General features: G+C 48.9%; 2 protein-coding genes and 1 non-coding gene across 5 annotated transcripts; 2 read left to right on the forward strand and 1 right to left on the reverse strand.

Annotated features, from left to right (window-relative positions):
• Positions 1–1,858: 1,858 nt before the first annotated feature.
• Positions 1,859–1,932, reverse strand: TRNAT-AGU. The gene has a single exon. It is a non-coding gene; the product is annotated as a tRNA-Thr (tRNA).
• An 8,199-nt stretch (positions 1,933–10,131) lies between these two features.
• On the forward strand, positions 10,132–13,231 carry LOC112872559 (probable inactive poly [ADP-ribose] polymerase SRO2). The gene is made up of 4 exons (XM_025935591.1): positions 10,132–11,244; positions 11,964–12,211; positions 12,301–12,434; positions 12,772–13,231. The coding sequence occupies exons 1-4, from the start codon at positions 10,397–10,399 to the stop codon at positions 12,868–12,870; spliced, it is 1,329 nt and encodes a 442-aa protein (XP_025791376.1). The 5' UTR covers positions 10,132–10,396; the 3' UTR covers positions 12,871–13,231.
• Positions 13,232–15,085: 1,854 nt separating this feature from the next.
• LOC112875785 (inositol-tetrakisphosphate 1-kinase 2-like) lies at positions 15,086–21,285 on the forward strand. Of its 3 annotated transcripts, none has more exons than XM_025939759.1 (10): positions 15,086–15,596; positions 17,124–17,205; positions 17,365–17,397; positions 17,634–17,754; positions 18,311–18,403; positions 19,471–19,590; positions 19,698–19,874; positions 20,126–20,199; positions 20,277–20,361; positions 20,905–21,285. In XM_025939759.1, exons 1-10 carry the CDS (start codon positions 15,397–15,399, stop codon positions 20,979–20,981), a joined length of 1,062 nt encoding a protein of 353 aa, XP_025795544.1. In that variant the 5' UTR covers positions 15,086–15,396; the 3' UTR covers positions 20,982–21,285. The 3 variants fall into 3 exon arrangements, with proteins under 3 accessions (XP_025795544.1, XP_025795542.1, XP_025795543.1); XM_025939757.1 differs by having other exon boundaries at positions 15,092–15,596; positions 20,887–21,285; XM_025939758.1 differs by having other exon boundaries at positions 15,098–15,596; positions 20,144–20,199; positions 20,887–21,285.
• The last annotated feature ends 3,046 nt before the right edge of the window (positions 21,286–24,331 follow it).

Below are 24,331 nucleotides of genomic sequence, written 5' to 3' on the forward strand. Positions count from 1 at the left end.
GTGGGACTTCGAACTGCAGAAACTAGCATTGTGAAGTATCATGATCTCATATCTTCCATGCCTCCTGAAAATCTCTGTTCCATTGGTGCTCATTCATTTGGAAGATGGTATGCAAATATAATCAGGAGCAGCCATGTGCTGATATGTTTAGTCCTCGCCGTCGTGGCCTCCTCCTAGGCAGTCGTCTTGTCGAGTCGACGCCGGCGTAGTAGCCGCCGCCGCTCGTGGTCAAGTGGACAGTTCCTTCATGGCCTTCGTCCCCTCCCTCTGCTGCACCGCCTCACGCCCTCACCTCCGTGTCGCTGCACTTGGACGGCGGCGGGCTTACCACCAGCACCGCGCCGCCGCGAAGACGGAGCTGCCTGCTATCGCGCGAGAAAATGACTGCCTTTTCTGGGCCGAGGCACTAAACTGGGCCCAGAGCCGCAAATCGGCCCACGCAACGCTAAAACGCTCGCTACGCCGGCTCGCATCCTGCCGCTCGTTCCCGATCCGACGGTTCAGCTGGCCTTAGTGGTGGACGGTAAATGAAATACCGTCGGAATTCCGACCACCCCGGTTCCCCGTCAACGCGGACGCTGCCCCTCCCGCCGGCTGTTGAGGGCTGCCGGGAGTGACCGAACGCCGTAGTCCTGTCGCGCGGAAGGGAGGCGCCTCCGATCTACGCAGCCTGACCAGCTCCGGCCGGCTGGGACTTGCCGCTCCAGACGACGACGAGCAGAACACAGGTCGTAACCGTAAACGCCGAGGGCCTCGCCGCGGCGGCACGTTCTCGCGCACCGCTAGCCCCGGCCACCGCTCCCTATGCTGCCGCAGGTACTGCGCCCAGTTTTACGACGCGAAGCGTACAGGTTTGACCGGTTGCGTATTGGCCGCATCGATGGCGAGCCTGCGGGCAAGGTGCGGTGTGCGGACTGCGGAGCGGCACGTGAGGGGGCGGCTCAAGATGGGCGTCGAAAACGGCGGCCTGGCATCCGCCTGCGCGGCGACGAATCTCCCGGTTGGAAGGCTGAGCGTACCAATCAAAGCTGTTATCGGGTTAGAGATTGCGTCATTGTGTGCCGTCAGTATCCTCATCAGAGTATTTTGTTGCTGCCTGCATTGTTAGTGGAGCAAAAATTCCAGAGTCGCCGCCTTCTTACCGTGCCTGAAGTTTGCCGTCCTCTTCCTGTCTGAGTTGCAGCTTCGTCCTTCGCGGTCTTCTGATCACTGCTATGGCATCGACATGGTGCGGTTCAGTCGACGATCTGAGAAGGAGAGTGTTCCCTGTGGGCTGTGGGCTGTGGGCGTGCGGCAATCAGAAGAGAGTCGATCAGTTCGAGGTCCCAGCTGTGTGAATGCCGTCCTTCTTCCAGGCTTCCAGCCAACACCATGGTAGTTTGTCCAGTCGCCGCTGGCGCCTCCTGAGGGCAGTAAACTGGACCGCTTCCTCCCGCTGTTCCGCAAGAACGTAACCAGTCAGTGGCCGATGGAGCTCATCAAGGCAGCCCGCGGTGCCTGCCAGCAGCAGGATTGCCTCGCCTCGTCGTCCCTTCACAAGCCACAAGGACAACTCCTCTATGCCCTGCATCTCCTCCCTCTCCCACGGCGTAACCCAGTTGGACAGTTTCAGTCGTATGTGAAGCAAATTCCTCTATGTATTATGGACAATAAGTAGCATTTTTTGGGAGATTTTAGGTTTCAACTGCTTCTTGCGAGCATATGAACAATATAGCTCAGGAATTCAAATCAGTCACAATGAAGGGAGCCACTGGTTGTACTGGTAGCAGAAATGCAGATAGCAAGAGTGCAGTGCAGGCAAAAAAATAATTGCAGATAGCAAGAGTGCAGTGCAGGCAAAAAAATAATAATTGCAGATTGCTTTCGTTGAGAGTCGAACTCAAGACCTCCCGCTTACTAAACGGGTGCTCTAACCAACTGAGCTACGAAAGCTGCTTATTTATTTCAATGTAATAGATTATATTGTATATTGACGGGAAACAGCACAAATGGACTCATAATCTGGTATTGATTAACAAAATCCATTTTGTACGCGCCGGGAGTACTCGGCGGCCGGCCCGGCGGGCACGGCGAGTTTGAGTGTGTTGATGGTGAGGCTGGCGCCACGCTCTCCAGGTAGGTCATCAGGACGGACACCGCGCCGTTGCCGTCCTGCGAGGCGATGAACACGCTGCTGCCGGCCATGCTCCCGGGGCGCTCCGATCCGTGTTGATCCCCCATACGACCCAGCCGGCGGCGCTCTGCGGCGTCCGGAACGCGACGTCGGCTGTGCCGTTCACCGGGTGGTACGTCCAGTACAGGCTGGCGCCGAGCACGGGAAGGGAGGTGTTGCAGAACCCGCAGTTCGTGGCCATGGCAGGGCGCCTGGGCAGCGCGCTCATGCAGGACCCCGCCATGGCCACCATGCTGGGCGGCCTCACCGACCCGGCCCACAAGGAGAAGCTCGAGTCCCGCATCCCGCGCATGAATGAGGACCCCACTCTCAAGCCCATCCTCGATGAGATCGATACCGGCGGCCCCGCCGCCATGATGAAGTGAGTGAGCGGAACTCCAAGTTCACCAAGGCCTGTGCAACGGACGAATGGTCTGAGCCTGTCGCTGTGTCTTAATTTCAGGTACTGGAACGACCTGAGGCTTCTTCAGTAGTTCGGGCGGGCGATGGGCGTTGCCGCGTTGGCCCGTCGAGCGGGGCCGCCGGCACGGAGGACGCCGAGGCGGAGGAAGAGGCCGGAGAGGAAGGCGTGTAGCCGTGTACGAGCTCTTCAGTTCGGTGTATGTGTTGACAGTATCCATGCCGGATTTTTCCGTTCTATGGATCGCTTATGACTTTTGCTTAATAAATAAGGAAGAGATTCTCATTTTGCTGGTGTTTGAAATTCTGCCGACGACAAGCTCGCAGGATGCAGGGCGCCGCCATGGCCGTCCCCCACACTTCGAGGATAGCGACCTTCGGCGAGTGGAAAACCTGAATCTCTCTTCAGCGCCGCGCAGTGGTAGTGATCTTTCGGTGGCAGGCCGGCGGCGGCGGCGGCACCACGTCGCCGGCCGGTGGCGGTGGCGGCAGTTCGCATCAGACTTTAACCGGCCATGTCAATGAAGGGTCGTTTCTGTAAAATTACACCAGCCCGTTCTTCTCCCCATCGACTCTGGGCCGTGGAGTGACGATCAGACGGCTGAAATCCACCCGAAATTGGATGGCGATTAATTTGGGGGCATATTTTATGGAATATGTGAATTCTAGGGTCTATTCTGAAAAATAGCCGCTGCCAATTTGCCTTGTGCCGCTCCTGAGCTGCACATATCCGATCCGACGGTGAAAATCGTTCGAGATTGGATCACGATTTGAAATCGCGATCCGACTAGGGACTTTTTTGAAGATATTTCTTAAATCTTAGGACTCTTCAGAAAAATGGCCGCGGCAGTTATGCCCGAAGCGGCTCGCAGCCGCATATAGTCGATCCGACGGTTAACAGCCATCCAAAACTGGATCTTACTAATCGCGATCCGGTTGGGGGTGTATTTGAACGAAAACTATAAAAGTATGGTTCTTTTCGCATAATAGCCTCTGACCCAGGCTGACGGCTCGTTCTGAGCCGGCTAAGTTTACGCTTAACCGAGGACGCGGTTGCAAAGTTCCCCGCCACCAGGCGCGTCGGCGTTCGCCCAAAGCTTCGCCGCGGCTGCCGGCGCCGGCGCGTCCTCCCTCTCCTCTCCCAATGCTCGCCTGTGCGCCGCCGCAGCACCTTCGCCAACTCACATCCTCCTCCATGACGACGCGCCCATGGAGACATCCGTTCTAGCAGCGACGACCTGCTCGCCCTCGCGCGGCGGCGCGGCACCACCGTTGGCCGCGCCCTGTTCGAGCTGCCCTTCCAGCGCTTCCTCCGCCTCCATGGAACCGTAGCGGATCCCCATGCCCCGCCGCGGCAACCCGCCCACGACGGCATCTGTTCGACCAGCGAAGACCCCGCCACACCCGAGCAGCAGCGCGGCGCCGCGGGCACTCGCGCCGTGTTTGAAGAAACGCCGAACCGGGAGATGCCGTCTCCTACGCCGCCACCTTCGCCCTCCACCTCCAGCATCGCAACCTGCCGCACGAAGAGGCGCTCTTCCGTGTGGCGCAGGATATGTGGATGGAGTTGCGCGCGGCTAACGTGAAGCACGGCTGTCAGTACAGCTTTCCACTGAAGCTGTACGCTTACAACAAGGTCCTCATCATCCATAAAAACTAGCACCAGCATAAAGGCAGGTACATAGCATTTACAGAGAAAGCCAAATTATTTCATTAGAGCATCTCGATCTCTAGGTATAGTGATGCAAATATTTCCCAGATGCAAATATCTGCCATTGTTCTCAACCATTTCGAGCTCTAGGTATGCAAGGTGCTTGTTTAATTTCATGCCAAACTAGCTATATTACTCCTATCCAAAACTTAACGAGAGCTCCGCTATGCGTCCGACCACGAATCTCGACCGAGCTTCACACTCTCAGCCTCGTCCAGGCTGTGGAATTTGCTGTAGATATTCGCAGCTAAGGAATCGCTCGGCTGGACCATGGGAAATGGTTCTAGCTAGCAGCTTCACTAGCAAGATAAGAACCGAAGAATTTCAGAATTAGGATTATATATGAAACCATTATTATATATGACGTTATTATATATGATAGGTTGGTCCATGAAGTAAATGTTATGTAGGCGTCCTATCGTAACGAGGTATCTTTATGTCTCGTACGGTGGTAGTAGTTTTTTTTTACTTCAGTTGTCCTACTCCAATTTTGCCTTGTTTTCATTTTGAGTTGAGATCAAACCCAGAGCATTAGCCAATGCTCATACTCCATGGTTGGAATTCATCTAGGCAATATTTTCTTTTATGACAATATGTGGTCATGAGTTAATTTTTGAACAGAAATGAGAGGAGCTGTTGTGGCCGGATTATTGATACAGCGCAAAATGCAGGGAACTGTTGTATTCCCTCTATCCCAAAGTTTAGCTACTTTTAGATTTATCTTAAGTTAAACTTTCTTAACTTTAACTATGAGTAGTAAAAAGATCGTAAAGCATAGCAACATAAAAATGATGTTAGCAGATTCGTCATGAAACCAACAATCATAGCATGTAATTTTTTCTAACATGAATTATTTTTAAAGATATTTTTATGAAAGATAAATGCTTGAATTTAGACAAACCTAAAAGAAAGTAACGTTCTAGAACGATGGGAGTAGCTTACTTCTTAAGAATGTCCGTTTTTCCAATTTTATTTTGTTTTGCGCCATAAGTCGAGCAAAGAAAGGGATATACCCAAGAATGAATCTACAAATAAAGTTGCCCCCAAGTGGTACATTTGAGAATTTTCACAGCTACATTGTTCCGTCCTTTATACTTTGGCGGGTCCTTATTCGATGGTTCCTTGATTCCTTCCTTTGGGGCTAATGCTTCATGAAGATAAAGATTCTACATTTATTTTTTCTTCCGTCCAACTTTCTAGAACCTAGATAGACAAAGAAAATAAAGGGAGATGGGCCAAGTGAGTTCAACAGAGAGAGACTAATGAAGTAGCAAATCATTCCCTTAAAAAATTCTAACAGGCACCAAATCATGAGCGATGGTCGAGCACTGCTTATGAGCCCCCAAGTGGAAAGGGGAATAGGATCCTTCTGCTACATAAGCTCATGCTTTTGAGAAACTTTCCTGAAGATAGAGCAGCAAGTCTTTTTATTTTACAATATATACTGTGCTGGGCCAAAATGCTTTCCTTAACGCATAAACAATCCCGGCATCGGTTTTCTATTTTTCGAATAGGATAGCTAGGCATCCAATTTTGCCAGAAGACATATCACCTCTGCATGCATATTCCTTGTGCGCTTTCTGCAGAAAAGGAAAAAAGAGATACACGTGACAGGGAAAAAAAGAAGAAGATACTGATTGCTATGAAAACCTATCGAATTTCCTGTCGTAAAAATTTACAATCTTGAATCAATCTCCGCAGTACTTTCCTCTTATGAGCCTTGCTTGAAAGAAATTGTTTGGTGCCCTCTACGCGGACAAATCAAAAGAACACCTAGTTAGGCCTTGGCAGTCAAGTCTCGTAGTGAAGTGCACTTTTGCTTGGTGACTCTACTCCCATGCACATGCATGCAAAAATCTTAATTTGCTTGGGTAGGTTTGGTTACTGTAGGGTTTATTATAAGCCCCGTCATCGGATGTTTGATGCTAATTAGGAGTATTAAATATAGATTAATAATAAAATAAATTCTATAACCTCTAGGTTTTTCTGCGAGATGAATCTATTAAGCCTAATTAGTCCATGATTAGCCCATGTGATGCTACAGTAAATATGTGCTAATTATAAATTAAGTAGGCTTAATAGATTCGTCTCGCGAATAAGCTCTAGGCTTATGCAGTTAGTTTTATAATTAGCGTCTTTCTAATTGATATCAAAATATTCGATGTGATAGGGTTTATTATAAGCACTTGGAATACAAATAATCCAACACTGACGCAGCGGAGTCTGCTGATGATGATGGAAAAGAGCCGGAAGGGGTTGCGTCAAAAGGGTCAACTAGGTGGAATTCTGACCATGCCAATACCCCTTCCATCACACGAGAACCCAAAAGTCGGGCAGGATTTCTCGGTCGTCTTTAATCCTTCTCCTCCCAATCCGCCTTTTAATCTCTTTGCACCAAGAACCTCTGCTTCCTGTGATATTGCATAGGAGGCCCATCTGCTATGGAAATAGAAAATATCTCATATTTTTTGTGTGTTCATATGTATAGCTAGCTATCTCTTGTCTTACACTCTTACCTGCTGCAAGAAGAAACTATATAGTATATCCTTATCCAACACAGTAGTCAAGTAGTGCATGTGAAGGCTTCCTTGGACATTGGGAGCTTAACTTGGGGATTAAGGTTTTCTTTTTGTGGAAATGCCGCCTTATACATCATGCTTATTTTAGAAATTTGCAGATGTCATCAAATGATCGCCTTTTCTTTCTTTCCCATTCCCCCCCTGGCAATCCAAGTTGGCGGCCCTTGCCTTGCTGAGCTAGTAGCATTGTAGTAGCATCCTCAGATCAGATGTCAGAGCTGAGATGGTACGAGCAAGGGCCCCCGTGCAAATTCTGGAGAAGAGGAGGGCGGATCCAGCACAACTTGCCACCTGGTTTTCTTTGTTCCCCCTTGCAGTGCATCAGTGCAGGTCGGCCGTTGTTCTTTGCTTTGCGCCAAAGCAAAGTCCCCGGGCGGGCGCAAAGAAAAAAAAAAGAACCCAAACCGAACCTGATCCCAACCAAATCAGAGCTCGAGTTCGTGCATGGAATCCTGCACCCGCAGTGAGCCGCTCGCTAAACAAATCCAAGCACGCACAACACTGTTGCGGTTGGCACTTTGATCGCCCCCTTTTGGCACGGCTGGAGCAGCAGCAGCCAGCAGCTAATTAGCCGGCCCGGAGCGGCTGACCGTGGGAGGTTAAGGCCGCGGCCGGGGTTAGCTTAGGCCCTAAGTTTCTGCCACGTCCGCCCGCGCTCGCACGGGCCAGGCAGCCAGCAGTCCAGGCCGGCGCGGGCGTCACGTGTGCGGCGGGCGGGCATGGACCGGCCGGACGTGGCGGTCGTCGAGACGTACGTCGGGCGGGGGTCGGCGCCGGCAGCGGCCGTGCTGGACTCTTGTTAATTGTTATTACTGTGATAATAATCTAATCGCGCAAGCAGACGAATTGGTAGCAGCAGCAGCCATCAGATCGTCGGTCCGTCCGGGTGTTTTACTAAGGGCCGGGGGAGCCGCCGCTGGGCGCTGGCTAGGTCGCCGACGGCCGGCCTGGGGTTTCCTTTCGTTGGCGGCGTAGAAAACTCAACGGCGCGCTGTCCCCTGCATTCGACCGTGATTGCCAGTTTTCAATTTAAAAAAAAAGGTCGAATGAGCGGAACGTGCCAGGGATGGAATTTTCGGCTTGCGTCACGAGGGCTCGACTAAACTGGCACAAAAAATCGTCTTGGCGGATCGGATCGGACGGCTATAGCCCGATCTGGAATTCTGGATAGCAGAAAATATCTCTCCGGAGCTGGCTATGCTACATGTAGGTTTTCTTTCGTTTCAATCCTCGTCACTTTCGATTCCCAAAAAACGTTACGCCAGAGCGCACCCTCTGATGCATCGGTGCCAAAATCCTTTTTTCAGCGTACCAGCACGTAGCACGCTAAACTCGCCACGCTTCGGGTGACGTTTCCGGCCCTGTCTTGTCAGGCATAAATCAGAAGCTCGATCGGTTTGCTTCGGCATGATGTTGCGTAGCATCAGCTTTACTTACTTCTGATGTTTTTCCACGCAACCGATCGAGTTCAAACGCTAAGCTAAGCTTCATCAAATAGATAGGGCTAGGACGGAGCAAATAATATATAAAAAAAGATCTGGATCGCTGTTGTCAACCATACAATTTCTGTAAATGGCTATGCTGTGTGCAAACAGGACGGCGTGAACGCTGCGGGCCTCCACAGGTCGGAGCAGGCGTCCATGCATGGCGCCCGCGATGACGAGGCCACGACGCCGGCCGGGCCGGTTCCTGACATCCCTGCCGGCCAGGTGATGCGTGCAAGGATGAACGCCCGGCGCAGGTGCAGGATTGCTGGAAGTGGGTGGGACACGAAAGAGGCATGCGGAGAGGACCAGGTGAGACGGTTCCAGAACTGGTCACGGCCCTATCGAGCATTCAAGATCAAGCAGGCTTGCAGCCTTGCAGAAAGGGAAGAGGAAGAAGAAAAGGGAAAGTAAACCAGCTTGGAGCAGCAAGTTGATCGAAACCAAACCATCGCTAACATGTGCCGCGACAATAACTAAGGAAATTACTTGACCGACACGGAGGTAGGAGGATTAAAGTACGAGCGGCCTCGTCAATTCGAAGTCGGCCATCCATCTCGGTCGTTTCCGAATTAAATACGACAGTACCAGTACCTCCACGTGAATACGTACTACTCCGTTCACAGCGAGACGGTCAACGCAGGGGCGCAAGGTCAGCGCGGGTTGACGAGGCCAGAGGACGCTGCCGGCCGGGCCCACCCCCACGGAAGCCTCGTGAGGTTGGGGTTGCGCAGCTTGTGCTTGCGTCTCAAGAAGTAGGAAGTCGTCGCGGCATGGGGTGGGCGGACGAGAGGCGAGAACCCTTACGCGCCAAGGAAAACCGCCGGCGGGAACGGGAGCGGGCGCCGGAGTGAAAGGAGCGCGCCGTTTCGTGCGTGGAGCAAAACCTGCCATGCAAGGAAAACATCCGAAACTGTGAGAGTAGGTAGGTGAAGCAAGGGCAAATCCGGCAAGCGCCAAATCTGGGCAACCGGATAGAGGTGGTACATCCAACATGTTTCATGCGGTTGAGCAGTGGCTTTTGCCGATCACCTCCTGACGACTTCGTGGACAAGAGAACTGCCGGATGCTAATACTGCATTTGGGACACGGGTGATCTTCGATTTGCTGGTTAATAATGGATAAATGAAGGATAAATCGTCAATGATTAAGGTCAATTTCTAGTAGTGGTAATTACATACTCGGATCTGGATAAACTTATCTCCTAGTTACACTGTACTGAGAGTCTGATTCTAAAATTTGCCCTATCAAATTATGGTAGGCTAAATTTATTTGCTAATATGGATAATAACAGTAATTGGTTGGATGCCAAAATCTGATAGCTAAAGTTTTAACCATCGATTGGTTTGATGTTAAAATACAAGTACTATAAGCGGGGAATGATAACAGCTAAAACGTGGGCGAGCTGAACATGCTGATTTGCCAATAAATTTTGATGTGCTAATTTTTCAAAATTCAACCAAACGAGCGCTAAAATTTATAAAATTATTCATATTTTAGCGAGATATATTTTAGTACTCAGACCCTAAATTCTCGGCGCCGTTGTACAAAATCCGTGTCCACACACTACGCCACCAGTTTCCGCAAACTTCTCTACAGTACCTTCCGATTCAAGTAAGCACTTGACTAGTTAGATGAGGAAAAGGAAGGCAGATACAAAACGGTTGCGAGGCGAACTGGACATTTCTAGACTTCTCCACCAAGTCACCTCCCCCCAAGGCACCCAGGGGCAAAACCGCCATTGCCCAACGATTAAAAAGGCGCCTCCTGGCAGGGAAGGCTGATCGAAATAGAAAACGAGCGGCACACCACGCGCCTCTTCTCCCCGCTTCCGTAACCGACGTCCTCACCGACGTCGCCTCGACGTGCCCCTCACGAGTCCGACCCGCCCGCCCGCCGCCGCCACGCTCCTCCCGCCCCAAATCTTTCAACCTATATAATTCCCGCGCCCCCCTCCGGCGGGCCGCCTGACCTGAGCCCCCAGAGTCCTGACATACCGCCAGCCACGGAGCTCATAACAACAGATCGATCGGGCTCGGCGGCGGACGCGATGGACTTCTCCTCCGGCGACGTGGAGGCGGCGGTCATGAGGCCCACGGTTCCCGTTGCTGGAGGCGGCGCTGCCGTCGGTCCGTCGGCGCTGCTGCGGGGGTGGCGGGAGTTCCGGCGGAGCGCCGCGCCGGCGAGGTTCCTCTGCTTCGAGGACGGGGGGTGGGCGGACGTCGCCGGCGAGGCCGTCCGGCAGCTGCGGCGGGCGTTCCAGGACAGGAGGGCGATGGCGGAGGCCGCGTGCGGGGGCAGGGCGTACCTGTTCGACTTCCTGCGCATGGTGAGGATCGACGCCGCCACCGGCGAGGAGACCGCGCTGGCGTGGATCGACGACCGCGGGGCTTGCTTCTTCCCGGCGCCGGGCGGCGGCGGGAGGAAGCGGAGGAGGGACGACGCGCCGGCGGAGGACGAGGCCGAGTCCTCCTCGGGCGTGGACGAGCGCTCCGGGGAGAGCCGCGGGGCGGAGGACGCCGCCGCCAAGAGGATGAAGGCGAGCGGGGCGTGGGGGAAGAGCGCGGCGGCGAGGCTGGAGGAGAGCGGCAAGTACTACCAGGTCGTCAGCAAGCTGTTCCTCAGCTACGGGATGGCGTCCCGCGGCGCGGTGATCACGGCGGTCCGCAAGGTCGGGCAGGGCGCGAGGGCCAGGGCGTTCCAGCAGCAGGGGCAGCTCCTCGCCGCCACGCGCGGCGCCGCCGTCGGCACCCCCAAGTTCGCGTGGTACGGGGCGTCAGCGGAGGACGTGGCCGCCGTGGTGGAGCGCGGTTTCGCGAGGACCAACGCGGCGCGGCTCGGCGGTCGCAAGCACGGCGATGGCCTCCACCTCTCGCCGCCCCAGTGCCCCTACACGAGGTGAGTTCCGACATCCCTGGCTTTGGCGTCTCCATTCTGGTAAATCTCGAGTTCTTGGTTTTGATCGATTGCAGGCATATAGTTGTAGCATCAAGTTGCATCAAGTCTTGTTTTGGGAGAAAAAGTCGCATGGAGATTTTTTTTGGGCTGAATTTTGACCATGGTCCCTGTTCTTTGTAGCTAGCCTTTCTAAATCATGGAATTGCTGATCTGGTTCTTGTAGTTTCGCTTATGATATCAACTTGAGCGAAGTCTTGATCCTCTAGCCATGTATATTCTACGGAGTAATAACGTAGAATTTGGCGTATCATATTGAAGCCCGAACAAATTTCTTGTTCCGTTGCCCTTTCTTTAGGAAATGAATTACTGAGGTCTTGCATTTCTTGGCCTGTTGATTGCTTAATCACGAAGATACTGATCAGTTGTCGTTTTCTATTGAAATGAATTAATTGCTAACATGATCATTTGTATATGGAAATAATCAGATAAACAAATATGGAAGTAGAGCTGTGTAGTATATGCGAGAAAACTGGGGAAAACAGCTGCCACCAGTTGGGAGCAGGGAGTGATGATATCTGATTATCCTAGCATGTATACTTCATCTGTACAGAAGCATGGGGCATTAGCTATAACTACACTCCTGAAATATGTTGCCCGGTCAATTAAGCGGCTCATCATGTAAGCTAACGATCGATCCTTTTGAATTTGTGTTTGATCAGTGCGATGCTGGCCAAGGCAGACGGGAGCGGCGAGGCACACATCGTGCTGTGCCGCGTGCTGATGGGCCGGCCGGAGGTTGTCCAGGCAGGGTCCTCGCAGTCCCGCCCCAGCAGCGACGCCTACGACAGCGCCGTCGACAAGCTGGAGAATCCGCAGTGGTACGTTGTCTGGAGCAAGGACATGAACACGAGGGTCCTCCCCGAGTACGTGGTGAGCTTCAAGTGCCCCAAGCTGCAGCCGATACAAGGTTAGCGTCCTGCCCGAACCGTTTGCAGATACATGTTTGGAGCTGTGATTTGGATGGCACGTCATGACTCGGTGAACGTTTGATTTCAGGATCATCGGAAGCGACCTCGAAGCCGAAGAAGCCTTCGCCGGGTCGGGACATGTTCCCGACGCTTCTTGCAGAGATCGAGCAGCTGGTGCCAGACAAGTGCGATATTTTGCAGGAGTACTACAGCAACTTCAAGGTAAATCGGTGATCATTGTCTAGTAACTTCCACATAGCTTGTTTAGATTAGATCCTCCATCAGCGTGCAGGTTAGAGAGAGCTGTGGCGTTTGGTTAACGAATTTTATGCCTAGCACTCTAGCTCTTACTCCTACTTCCCTTACAAGCATTTGATTGACAAGCTTATACGCGGACAATTTTGTGACATCTAGTCTAGCTGTTTTGTGACTGGTATAGCTGTCATCCGGGAAATATGCAGAATTTGGTACTCTCCGAGCGACTGTGAACAGCTTTATGATTGCTTGGGGATTTAAGCAGCCCTGAAACTTTGAATGACACAATCTTTCTCTCCTGCAGATGGGTCAGATTAAGAAAGACCAGTTCATCCGGTTCCTTCGCAGTTACATCGGCGACAAGGTCCTGACCACTGTGGCCACGAAGCTCCGAGGATGCTAAGTTGCTAGTGCGCGGCGCATGGTTTCTCTCCCTCCTGATTTTGCCTTGCCCTGGTGGTGGTGGTGGTGGACGCGGTGGCTCTTAACTCCAGCGAATGATGCAGTACGTGCTAGCTGTGTGTACCATGTAGAGGGGTTTACTTTTGTTTCCTGTCGCTTTTGTTTTCGTTGGTCAAGAGCGTAGAAGGGGGTTCGCAGAAGTGTCATTCTTCCATTAATTAACCTACACAAAAGGATAGATGCAGCTTCCGGTTTCTGAGATGTTTCTTTCCATTCTTCTTTTACTAGCGTTGTGCAACCTGTAATCTGTACAGACTGAAAAGATTTATGCATGAAACCATTGAATTTGGGCCGGCCAAATAGCACCATGAGCATACCAGTTGTTGCCGTTGAGTGTGACCTTTGTTCAGAGAGCTCTGATGGCTAAGCAAGTCGTGAAGCTGGGAGGTGACCAGTGATCATCACTAGCTCTTTTTTAAAAAAATAAATCATCACTACTAGCTCTTACCCGGACACGCTAGCCACACACGTAGTCGGTCCGTGTCCTTTTTTTTATATCAGTCGGTCCATGTCCTGCCTGCGTGAGTGCGTGGCGTCCAGCTCGTAGATCGCGAGGAGCTGGGGCCACCTGACAGAGAGGGTGCACGCGGTACAAGCTCGTAAGCGTGCGCGCTTCCACCTCCACACGTGTCCCGCCTCGTGGCCGCGTAAACGCACCACGCGGATCTTTGGACAGTTGGACGGTTGAGGCACGAGGGGCAATAGGACAAGGAATCTTTGAGGCCATAGACCTACGCCCGCCTTCAATTTTTTCAACGGAAAAAAATACGGACTACGGGCTACCAGTACTGGCGTAGTACTACTGTACAAGTAGCAGAGTTGGACTTTTGGTTCGCTAGCGTGGAAGTTCCTTTTTCTTTCTTCAATTTGATTTGATGCGCTCTTTCGAGTGGTAGCGATGCCACGGTAGTTTTCGTCTGAATTTCAACCCAGGAACGTAATGTGTTAGTGGTTGAACATATAGTGGGAAGAATTTTGGTCAGCGATAAAATTTCAGTTGTCACAGCTGTTCCGTTAAAACTAGTTTTGCAGTTGCTCAGAAATTCTAACGCATTGTCACCCTTTGTCGACATGGCATACGATACGAGTAAATGATGATTATTCCATGCTCATGCCAGCCAAACCACTGGACTTAAACTTTGTTTTATATTATGTTCTTATGCGTAATATTTCTCCTAATACGAATTTACTAATTGATGACGAGGGGGGTTAATTAAGTCACACTTGGGGGGAAACGAAAGGAGCCTCGTTATGAGTCGAATATTGTACTGTTGTTTCACAAAAAATACTTTTGTATCTTGGAAGTGTATCTTGAAATTACATATAGATATAGTGTTTGTGTGCATATTTTGTTGCCAAAGAATCAGAATTAGTAGAGAGGGGGCCACATGTCATGTTATAGAGTGTACACGAGCACATATATATTCCAGCAGTTTGATGAAGCCAACCGTACAAGTGATCACAAGATTAGGTGTTAGCAAAGAGGGGCTTTCAAATTAATTAGGTGATTCGGAAGACAATGAATCGGCACACTTTTATTTGTAAATGTAGTCAATGGTTAACTATCAATCATTTTAAACTTTTTATTCGTATTGTCATGACACTTTAGGGTGCAACTATCTCGCTCATTGATATCCAGTCTCGTTGTTTTGAGTGAGCACACCCCCACAAATTGTCATTCTTCTATGTTGGGTGGTGGGGTGCGTCACTTGTTTTCACTAATCGTGCTAACTTGTCACAGTCGTGAATCAAGAACTAAGTGATCAAGATCTTGTTGGCGCCACACTAGCAAAGTACATTGGAGCCAAAGCCAAAGAAAGCTCCTATCCTATCCTCTTAATCTTAACATGCCTTGATTTGGCATTATCCACTCGCCTTTGCTGGCGGCATCCATACAAAAATGTGGATAAGAGCGTTAAGAGATAGGTAATAAAGATGCATCATTAGCGTTTGAGAGAACGATCCTCCACTGATTTTTCATCTAACATTCGTAAAATAGTTATTTCTTGTGAGTAAAAAAGAACTGCAGGTTTTGTTGTTGGTGATGCTACACAACTACCACACATGTTGTAGCAAGTTGAAAGTAACCCGGTTGTAGTAGTCTAGTAGATGACCATACGGCCGTATGCGTGCGGCAGGTGAATTGTAGGCGCAGAGAATCACCCGTCCACCTTCGTCGTCTACAAATACCCGCCCGCTCTCTTCCTCCTCCCTCTTCCACTTCGTCTCGCCAATCGCCATTATTCAGAGCTCCGCGGAGGCAAAAATTTCGCCCCCCAAATCCTTGCTGCCAGTGTCCTCTTTCCCTCCCCTCGCTTCCCCCCACGCTTCAGTTGCCTCTCCCGCGCGAAGCATCACGCCCCCCAGCTGGAACCCACCGTGCCTGCAGGCTTAACCTTGAAGCTTCCGATTACCTTTCCGCTCCTTGTCCATTTGCGAAGGGATATAGCGTGTAGGGCCTGCGGGGATGCGCCTGCACGCAGAGGTTCTGGACGAGATGGAGGGGCAGGAAGAGGAGGGAGCTGTGGTGGCCTCGGCGGTGCTGTCGCCGCCGCTCATCGGCGCGGCGGTGGCGGCTGCCACGGCGCCCAGGCTAGTGGTGGGCTACGCCCTCACGAAGAAGAAGGTGAAGAGCTTCCTCCAGCCCAAGCTACTCCTGCTGGCGAGGTAAAAACCTGGATCACCGCCCAGGGAGACGGAATGTATTTGTATTGGCGATTTGAGATTGTTGCGGGATGCAGAGGGGAATGAGAGATTTCTCGTTAGTATTTGTTGTCGGGTGGTAAGGAATTCCGCGATTGTTTCGTTTTGTTCTTTTAATTAAAATAGCCTGAAGAGTTTGGAAGATGTTGCTGTTGGAGGAAAATGGTGAATAATCTGAGGGATAAGGAGGAAGCATGGATCGATAAGCAAATTTTCGTTTGTTGTCTTGATTAAATGCCGTTCTGCATAGTGCTTGCCGGCCAGAAGAATTCATGAACAGGCTAATGTGATACCAAGGGAAGTATTCTGGTCTTGAAAGCATTATAATTTCCGCGGTATGGGGTGAGGGGAATGCTATTCTATTCCTTGATGCACTAGTCAAATAGTGATCGAATCGGACCTCCACTGGAGCGCAAAGTTGGCGGGAGCGGCTAGTGAGAGTGGCTTCTGAGTGAAGTGTGCTGGGTTAATGATTTACTAGTACCAGAGGCAGCTGGCAGGTGTTTCTATGGAATTCAATGGCATCTGTAGATATGCCCTATATGTGCATCCCATGTTGACTGTTCCACCGCATGAGGGGGTCTCAATAGTCAATAGCTTTACAATATCGTTTTCAAGTTGGTGGAATGGGCCTAAGCGCGCAATTCCTTGTTGATTGGTATCTGGGATTCTAGTTTGGAATATTCCTGTGGATAAGCACATCACATGGAAAATGACAACTTATTGATGGGGGTGTCTCTGCTGTGTTCATATATACTTTACTTACTCGATCGCTAGATCTGATGGCAACATGGGCCGCCAACAAACAATAGTTTCTTGTTAGTTCTCTGGATTACGAGCCAAGCTGATTCAATTGTTTGCTTGTTGCTTCATTTGTGACAAACATAAGGAACATATGCGGACTACTAATAAATAACAACAAAATTAAGAGCTAGAATATTTTTATGCACAATGAAGTGGTTTCTGCTTGATCTATTTTTCTATTTTGTGACTGTTTGTGTTTCTGATTTCTTGAGGCTGTAAAAGACTGCATTCTGATATGATGCGGTTTACACTTGTAAAATGCTTCATAGGCTATGGACATAAGCAAGGGTGTGGGAAAAGCAAATTAAAACAAATTTGACAAGGAGAATATTTTTCCACAAATTTGAGCGGGTTTCCTTGACAATTTTTGTTCCCTGAAATTTGATTGAGTTTCTCCCTGTAGGCCTTCGCGACTCAAACAATAAATATTCTGATACCATGTACTTCACTTATGTAACACTCCTTTCTTTGCCTCTGGAGATACACCCTTGTAACATATCATTTAAGTTTCTGATTTGAGTATTATGCTATTGCACAAGCATGCTGCTAACTTTAAGTTCATGGCATGCTATCTAAATATTTTCTATGATATTTTGTGTACTTTGATAATTGAATGCTGTGGCTTTTGCCAATCATTTATTTTTCCTTTTGCTGCTTGATGAGTTTCTTAATTATGTGCGTTGTCAGGAAGAATGGAATCAGTTTTGTATCTATTGATGAGTCTCTTCCCCTCTCAGAACAAGGACCTTTTGATGTTATTTTGCACAAGGTCAGTCACATTTTATCTTATATTGTAATAAAAAGAATGCAGCTGCATAGGACCTAGATCATCTCATGTTCTGCAGAAGAATCGTTCTTTCTTGTGAACAAAATTTTGTGCAGCTTATGTTATTCATCATTCTGAAAGAGTTCTTGCTTCCTTATGCAGATTACTAGCAAGGAGTGGCAGCAGGTTCTGGAGGTAAGATCATGCCATATAAATCTGAATACGTTTTGCCCTATTATTTCCTTAAAGCTGTCCATTGCCATATCCTGGGGAAAGCTGCTGCCAGTATTCTGTTTTGCAATGGTGACAAGTAGTATACTGAATCAGTCAATTACAACTTATCATAATTGTGATACTTTCTTCTTCGCCTGGAAGTTGATATTACCACTTTGCATGGCTTTACTAACTTAATTTATTCCATTTTCTTGCAGGACTACCATGAAGAACATCCAGAAGTTACTGTCCTCGACCCTCCAAATGCAATCGAGCATCTGAACAATCGGCAATCAATGCTTGAAGAAGTAGCTGATTTGAACCTGTCGAACTTCTATGGTAATATCACACACAGGTTTAGAACGAATAATACTGTTCATTTAGTTTTTAATGTTTACATCATCTAAAGTTACCTTCCACTTGATCATTAGGATATTAACACAATCACATATCTTGTTCCAACCAAATTGTTGCGCAACTGCTGTCGTAGGAAGGAAGAGACTTTTGCTCATAATAGTGGCATATAAATGTTTGCCATTTAAATTTTTTCAGTTATCCAGTAAGGTTTTATTCCATTCATTGTGAGCCTAATTATCCAATTTAGGTTGCAATTTTAGTTCTTCCTTTGAAATTATGAATTATGATGCTACTGCATTAACTCCTGGCTACTGAAAACTGGAAGGTCTCGGTTCAATTCCTTTATGTTTACTGTTGGGAGATTTCAGGGACAATTTTCTTGAATTGCCAGAAAAAATTTCATGGTTGTCTGTAAAGATGTAGTATACGGCTAGTGATAAGAGGAAGACTGCTGAAAGTGCACCTTTAATTGAACTTTGCTGAGTACATACTATGTTTGCACTAAACATGTGATTGTATGTGCATTGAAATGTTGCAGGAGAAGTTTGTACCCCACGCCAGCTGGTCATTACGAAAGATCCATCCTCTATACCAACAGCTGTAGCAATGGCTGGACTAACTTTGCCCTTGGGTAATTGATTCCATCTTGAAGCTATCAATTATTTGGATAAGAACATTGAAATTTGCTGTGGTCCTGCGAGCGATTCGTTTGAAATAATCAGGTCCACTAAATTTGGTTTATCTTCTGGACTTACTTCTTTATATTTGATTGATCTGAGTATTTTAGTCTATATTTTTTGTCTCCTTATGTTAGTAGATTGGTTCTCTCCTTGTCGTTGGGCAGGGTACCATACCTAGGCTGCAAGATTATTTCCCAATCCCCACCAAGCTCCATCGATGTTGTTTATGTTCTGGGTTAACTAGCTTCTGCGCTTCTTTGCTTGAATTTTGCAGTCCTCTTGAAATGCACACCTTTTTATTTATATAGATTTGCTGCACAGGCAGAATTCCAGAAAGCCAGAAACATTAGAATGGGTTAATTACTGTTTGAAACAAAAAAACAAGACTTTTTTTTTTAATTTTGGCTTTGCACCCAGTAATCCACGTGTCTGAGCCATTTACTATGCTTTAGATCGTCTTGTAATATTATTGTTACCATCAAGGTTCTTTATATTTTATATGTTTTTTTTCTTCCTTCCGTTGTGGCTCAAATGCTCATGTTTGGTTTCATCTCTAAACTGCGTGGGACTTTAGTGTTATTGTGCCTTTGAAACCATTTTTGAAATTTGGAACTTCGGTTTTGGACACTAACCCTACCCAAAAGCAATTAGAAGCAATATGCCATAGAAGTTCCTCAAAAGCAGATGCACTAATCTGTGGTTATCCATGAGTTAGTTTGGTGGGCCATTCCTTGGAATAGTGATTGACAACTGAATTTCACTTCCATCAGTGCTTCCATTCTTCCTTTGCACAAGCTCTTTGGGTCCATGATGCCAGAAAGTGTTGTGTACACCCATTACCATTCTCAGTAATCACATTTGTTCTAGTTAATGAATATTGGGTGCCTATTTTTCAGCTGTAGATTTCAACTTATTCTGCTGCTGGAGCTTTGCGTTTATGCTATTTCCATAAATAATTGGCTATGTTCAGAGCTAGTAAATGGAATTTGCTTCACTGAAAGTACTTAACCTCTTGCAGTTGCCAAGCCATTGGTTGTTGATGGAACATCTAAAGGTCACGAACTATATCTTGCCTATGATGAGGCCTCCTTGTCAATGCTTGATCCACCTCTGGTTCTACAGGAATTCATAAACCATGGTAGATTCTGATTTTTCTGGTTCCATCTATATTTTAAGTTTCTTTAGTATCCTGACACTTTGCCCTGAAACAGTAGAAATGTGGGATCTGATTCGTTGCCTCTACAGGCGGCATCCTCTTTAAGGTCTATATCATTGGTGAAACAGTACAAGTTGTCCGTAGGTTCTCTCTTCCTGATGTCAACACATATGACTTGCTAAACAACGTTGGCATCTATCGCTTGCCAAGAGTTTCATGTGCCGCAGCTAGTGCGGATGATGCAGACCTTGACCCTCTTATTGCAGGTGAGACTTGTGCAGTGTCACTCTTATCTTTTTCATTAATATAATATCAGTGATCCTTTAATTCAAAATGCTATTTTGCATTAGAATTGTCAATGAAAATGAATTGAAGGGTCAATATATCCTTAAGTTCATGATTCTAAAATTCAGGGAAAATTTGGCCAATTAGAAAAATAGATGACTAATAATGTGATTTGCTTGTTACATATTTTCAAGTGCACCAAATGAGCTTTTGTTTACATTACTTAACACAGCTTTCTCATACATGATAGAGCTTCCTCCAAGACCACTTCTAGAGAAACTGGGGAGGGAGCTTCGTAGCCGGCTGGTACGAGCAGTTCCTGTTTCGAACTGCAAATATCTGTTTCATTTGGTTCCTCACCTGACGTGGCAATAAACTTGTAGGGTTTGAGATTGTTCAACGTTGATATGATTAGAGAACTTGGAACCAAAGATCGGTACTACATAATTGACATCAACTACTTCCCAGGTGTGGTTACTTGCTTTGTTATCCCTGTCATTCATACCTCGGATTTGTCCTCTTCATTTCTAGTGTTCTCTCTATCTTTGTCCACGCATAACTATTCCAATAGGATATCTTCTGCATGATCAAATCTTTATTGTGTCAGGGCAAAGGTAGCCTAGCTAATTAGGTTTAGTTCATCTCCAGATACAGTTGTTATTGGCCATAAGGGACCTTATAACATAAGTACTTTTGGTGTTGGGAATTAACTTCTCCAAATCGTTAAGTGCATGGTTATGGCCACTTCTATGATATTGTATGGAGATAGGAATCCTTGCCATTTCCGGAGAAGCTTCTTTTTCCCATTACTGAAAAATATTGTGGATACAGCTTGCACTTAGAACCATGATGCCGTGTGGCTATGGCACGTGGTGTTTCATCGTCCTGGAAGATACTTACATTAGAAGAACATTGTATCGGATACTAGGACATTGTAATTTCCTTAGAATAGCATCTCCTGGTGGTATCTTCTTGACTTATTTAACTGCACAGGTTTTGGGAAAATGCCAGGATATGAGCACATGTTCACCGACTTCTTGCTGAGTCTTGCTCAAAGCAAGTACAAAAGGTACTTAAGTGGGACCTGAAGCGCAGGGAAGTTTGCGAAGAGGCGTCACTGACAAAATGGCATGTAACGGTGGCAGCTGTGCTTCCCCACCGATGTACATATCCTGGAGACATAAGCATAAGCCGGAGGCTCGAGGAAGTCGCAGTGTGTTTCTTCAAAAGTGGTGGCACATGCTGGATCCCGAGTAGGAAATAACCAAGGAAATGTTTGGATGGCCTGTGCCCATGTAGTAAAAATGTTGTTTACTGAATGCATACCTTCTTCGTGATGGCCTCCCTCCATCATAATTTGGCGACCGGTTTTTTGGGCCAAGCTTCACCCAATTGTTCGATCTTCCCTTTCTGAACACTGCTGCGTGGTGGTGATTGGGCTTTGGGGGTTAGTTCAGCTGAGGAGGGTTCGAGGTCTATGAAGGTCAGGATTGACCTACAATTAGCTGTTGGGAACCAAGCCATTCTCAACTGCTATTAACATGGGTAGATAATCTTTTCAGCAGTCCTACTGAAATTGTCACCTAGAGCTTGGTTCTTACCTTCAGATGTGCTTTCCAGTAGTGATCGGTGAGGACCTGTATCGTACGGTTTGATCAACCACAACAGTTAGTTATCGAGGTCCCTGGAGGCAAAAGCGTAACGCGCAACAGATTCCGGCTCCTTTCCTCATGGCCATGTCGCTGAAGCTCTGCAGTCGAAAATGGCGGCCTTCTGCTGCTACGCCTGGTGAGTGCTTGCCGGTGCGTAGCCAGAAATTGGTGGTTAGTGACGCTGCTTGTTGCTGCCACTGCAACTCTATGTCGAGCAGAACGGGGCGATGATGTGGTGCTTGACCGCTAATAATAGGGGTCGCGCACGCACTTGTGCCCGTGTCGACGACAAACAAATCGGGGCGGATGGACGGGCCGGCGCCGGCGCCCGGCGGTGTGTAAATGTGTTCCGCGGGCGCCGACGCCCGGGCCGCTCCTGGGCTGCGGAGAGTCGGCAGTCTTTTTCTCTCAACCGGCGTCTAAGCCTGGTTGGCTAGCTCTAGGCTCTAGCTCATCCTGGGTTCAAAAAGGCCTCACGAACCCTACCGGCGAAAAACTAAAACCCGGCCGGTGCCGAGACCTACTAAAAATTCCGCAGCCGAACACAGACAAAACCACAAAAGCGCGGCTGCGCGGCAGCAACGACCGGCGGCGGGCGATCAGGCGGCGGCGACCAACAACGACGCACGAGCCCGACGACGGGCCCTGTCGCGCTCGCCCGGCCATTAACAAACAGTGCATGCAGTGCCTAGGTAGCGCGCACACGTCCTGCTCTGCCCTGCGCCCTCACCTCATGTCATCCGGAGAAGAATTGTTTGTTATCCCTATCCCTGCCCCGTGCCCCCCTCTCCCGAGCCGACACATCCCGACCGCGACCACGTCACCCGCCGCGGATAATGACCCAACTAAACCGAGCAGCTAGCGATCGCTCTCGTCTCATCATCGCCCGCCCATCACACGACGACGCGTCCCGTTCGGTTCGGTTCCCTTCCCCGGCGAGCCTTGGTCGGAATTTTCAATCATGTCCCCGGCCGAATCGGTGCGTGGCTCCGGCCGCGGGGCTCTTTTTAGGTTAGGCCCCGTCGCTGTGCTCGTCGCGTGAAGAACACATGGTGGTTTGGCTGTCTCATTGGCCGTTCGTGCCCGCCTGCTGCCTTCTTCCGGCGCGCCATCATTGCCAGCCTGACGGCGCCAGCCGTGGAAACCATGGTGGTGTCGCTGACCACGCTTTCACGGCTCAGGCACGGCCTGCCACTCTCGCGTGGCAAGCATGGCTTGCGCTTGAAGCCTAGGCAAGGCTGCTGGCCCTGTCAGGGGGGCTGCTGGTCAGCCGCCCGCGGCGAATGATGGTTTCGTTTTGATTGGTGCGCCGCAGCTGCAATGGCAAACTGTTTGTGCACGGCAAGTTTTCATCAGGGATGACGACGACTGACAGAGTCAGAGGCCTGTGGCCTTCGGTCAGGGACGATGAGTCGGGTCACGCGATGCGAGAGCGAAAGTGATTTGTTTTTTTTGCACGGATGATTGGTGGATCGTGACTAATCCCCTTCTGTAATCATTATCGTTCCAGGGTATCTTGGTCGTCCATGCCTGGAACGATTGACAGAAATGCCATGGCCGGAATTCCTGCTTTGCTTCAGTGGACACGCGCAGAAGGCAACATGCCAACTTGCTATTCCAGTTACGTTCAGTGGACCTGGAACGTTCAGACGGTCAGGCGTGAAGAGGGTGGCAGCAGGTGAAGCCATGACCTGATCTGGATGGAGCTCTTGGGGCCGCCATATCTTTGTCGTCCCTGGCTTCGTGTCGCGTAAGCACGTATGTCAGTTCTTCAGAAACCGAACCATTTCCTACTAACTCTATTACCCAGTCAAAAATTCTTCGAAACACCAAAGCATACGAATGAATGTTCAGAGAGAATTATCTGCTGTCCCTGCTCCCATCTAGATTGCTTATTTTATCGAACATCCTTTCGATTCTCTATTCACACATTACGCCATCAGAAACACCAGCAGGCTCATCCCAATCAGTGAACGAACCAGAAGTTTGTCCCTACGCCCTAATGATGTCCACCTCATCATAATTAGTCAAACGCGTAGCCTTTCTAAAAGGGCAACTAGCTAGGGCCTGCTCATTGCGATGCACATCCCCTTTGACTTGCTTGTGGATGCACCGGAGAGATGATAATGCCTCAATATACTAGGGGATCTTGTTCCCGGCGTATGCGTCGTCGTTGCTTTGCGACGATCGATTTCTTTACTGGCCATTGGTTCTGACCTAACAAACTAAGCCCAAACAAACAGAAGAGGGTTATCCGTAGCTCCTTTCTGAAGGCCATATGGCACAATTATTTGTTATCAGCACTTTGCCTGACCAAATGATTGGCCTGCTCATTTTGTTAACGGACTGATGGGGGAGTGGTTTATCCCAGCCTCTGGAACAGGCCAATTCAACCGGACAGAAAGCAAACAAAAGATCTGGGCGTGATCTCAGCTATTATCAATCGTTCGCCTGTTTACTTCCCGCAAGACACCAAGAATCTGTGAACAATAAAACAAGCTGCTAGGTTTATTCACACATGTTTACGCCGCAACAAAATTCAGAAAAAGAAGCCACAAAGTGTTGCAAGATGAACTGAATACGTCACCTTTTGCGCCTTATCTTCAGGCTTTTCTCTCAGAGGATATTTTTGTAGGGCAGAGAGATACTACTAAATTGTTGTTATCTTCTTTTTTTCCCTTTGATACACCGGAAATGGTCAGAATTTTTTCTTTCTGCTCATCATGCTGTCTGAAAATCATTCATCGGCATAGGATTCCCCAGGGCCCTTGGCTGCGTTTTCGGCA

This window comes from Panicum hallii, chromosome 9 (genome assembly GCF_002211085.1).
Source record: "Panicum hallii strain FIL2 chromosome 9, PHallii_v3.1, whole genome shotgun sequence".
In the NCBI taxonomy this organism is placed as follows: Eukaryota; Viridiplantae; Streptophyta; class Magnoliopsida; order Poales; family Poaceae; genus Panicum; species Panicum hallii.

Coding starts and splice junctions, on each gene's coding strand:
- LOC112872559 (XM_025935591.1), top strand. CDS start 10,397: ATGGACTTCTCCTCCGGCGACGTGGAGGCGGCGGTCATGAGGCCCACG. Junction 12,212..12,300: donor CAAGCTGCAGCCGATACAAG/GTTAGCGTCCTG, acceptor GTTTGATTTCAG/GATCATCGGAAGCGACCTCG. Junction 12,435..12,771: donor AGTACTACAGCAACTTCAAG/GTAAATCGGTGA, acceptor TCTCTCCTGCAG/ATGGGTCAGATTAAGAAAGA.
- LOC112875785 (XM_025939757.1), top strand. CDS start 15,397: ATGCGCCTGCACGCAGAGGTTCTGGACGAGATGGAGGGGCAGGAAGAG. Junction 17,755..18,310: donor GAACCTGTCGAACTTCTATG/GTAATATCACAC, acceptor GAAATGTTGCAG/GAGAAGTTTGTACCCCACGC. Junction 20,362..20,886: donor TGACATCAACTACTTCCCAG/GTGTGGTTACTT, acceptor TTAACTGCACAG/GTTTTGGGAAAATGCCAGGA.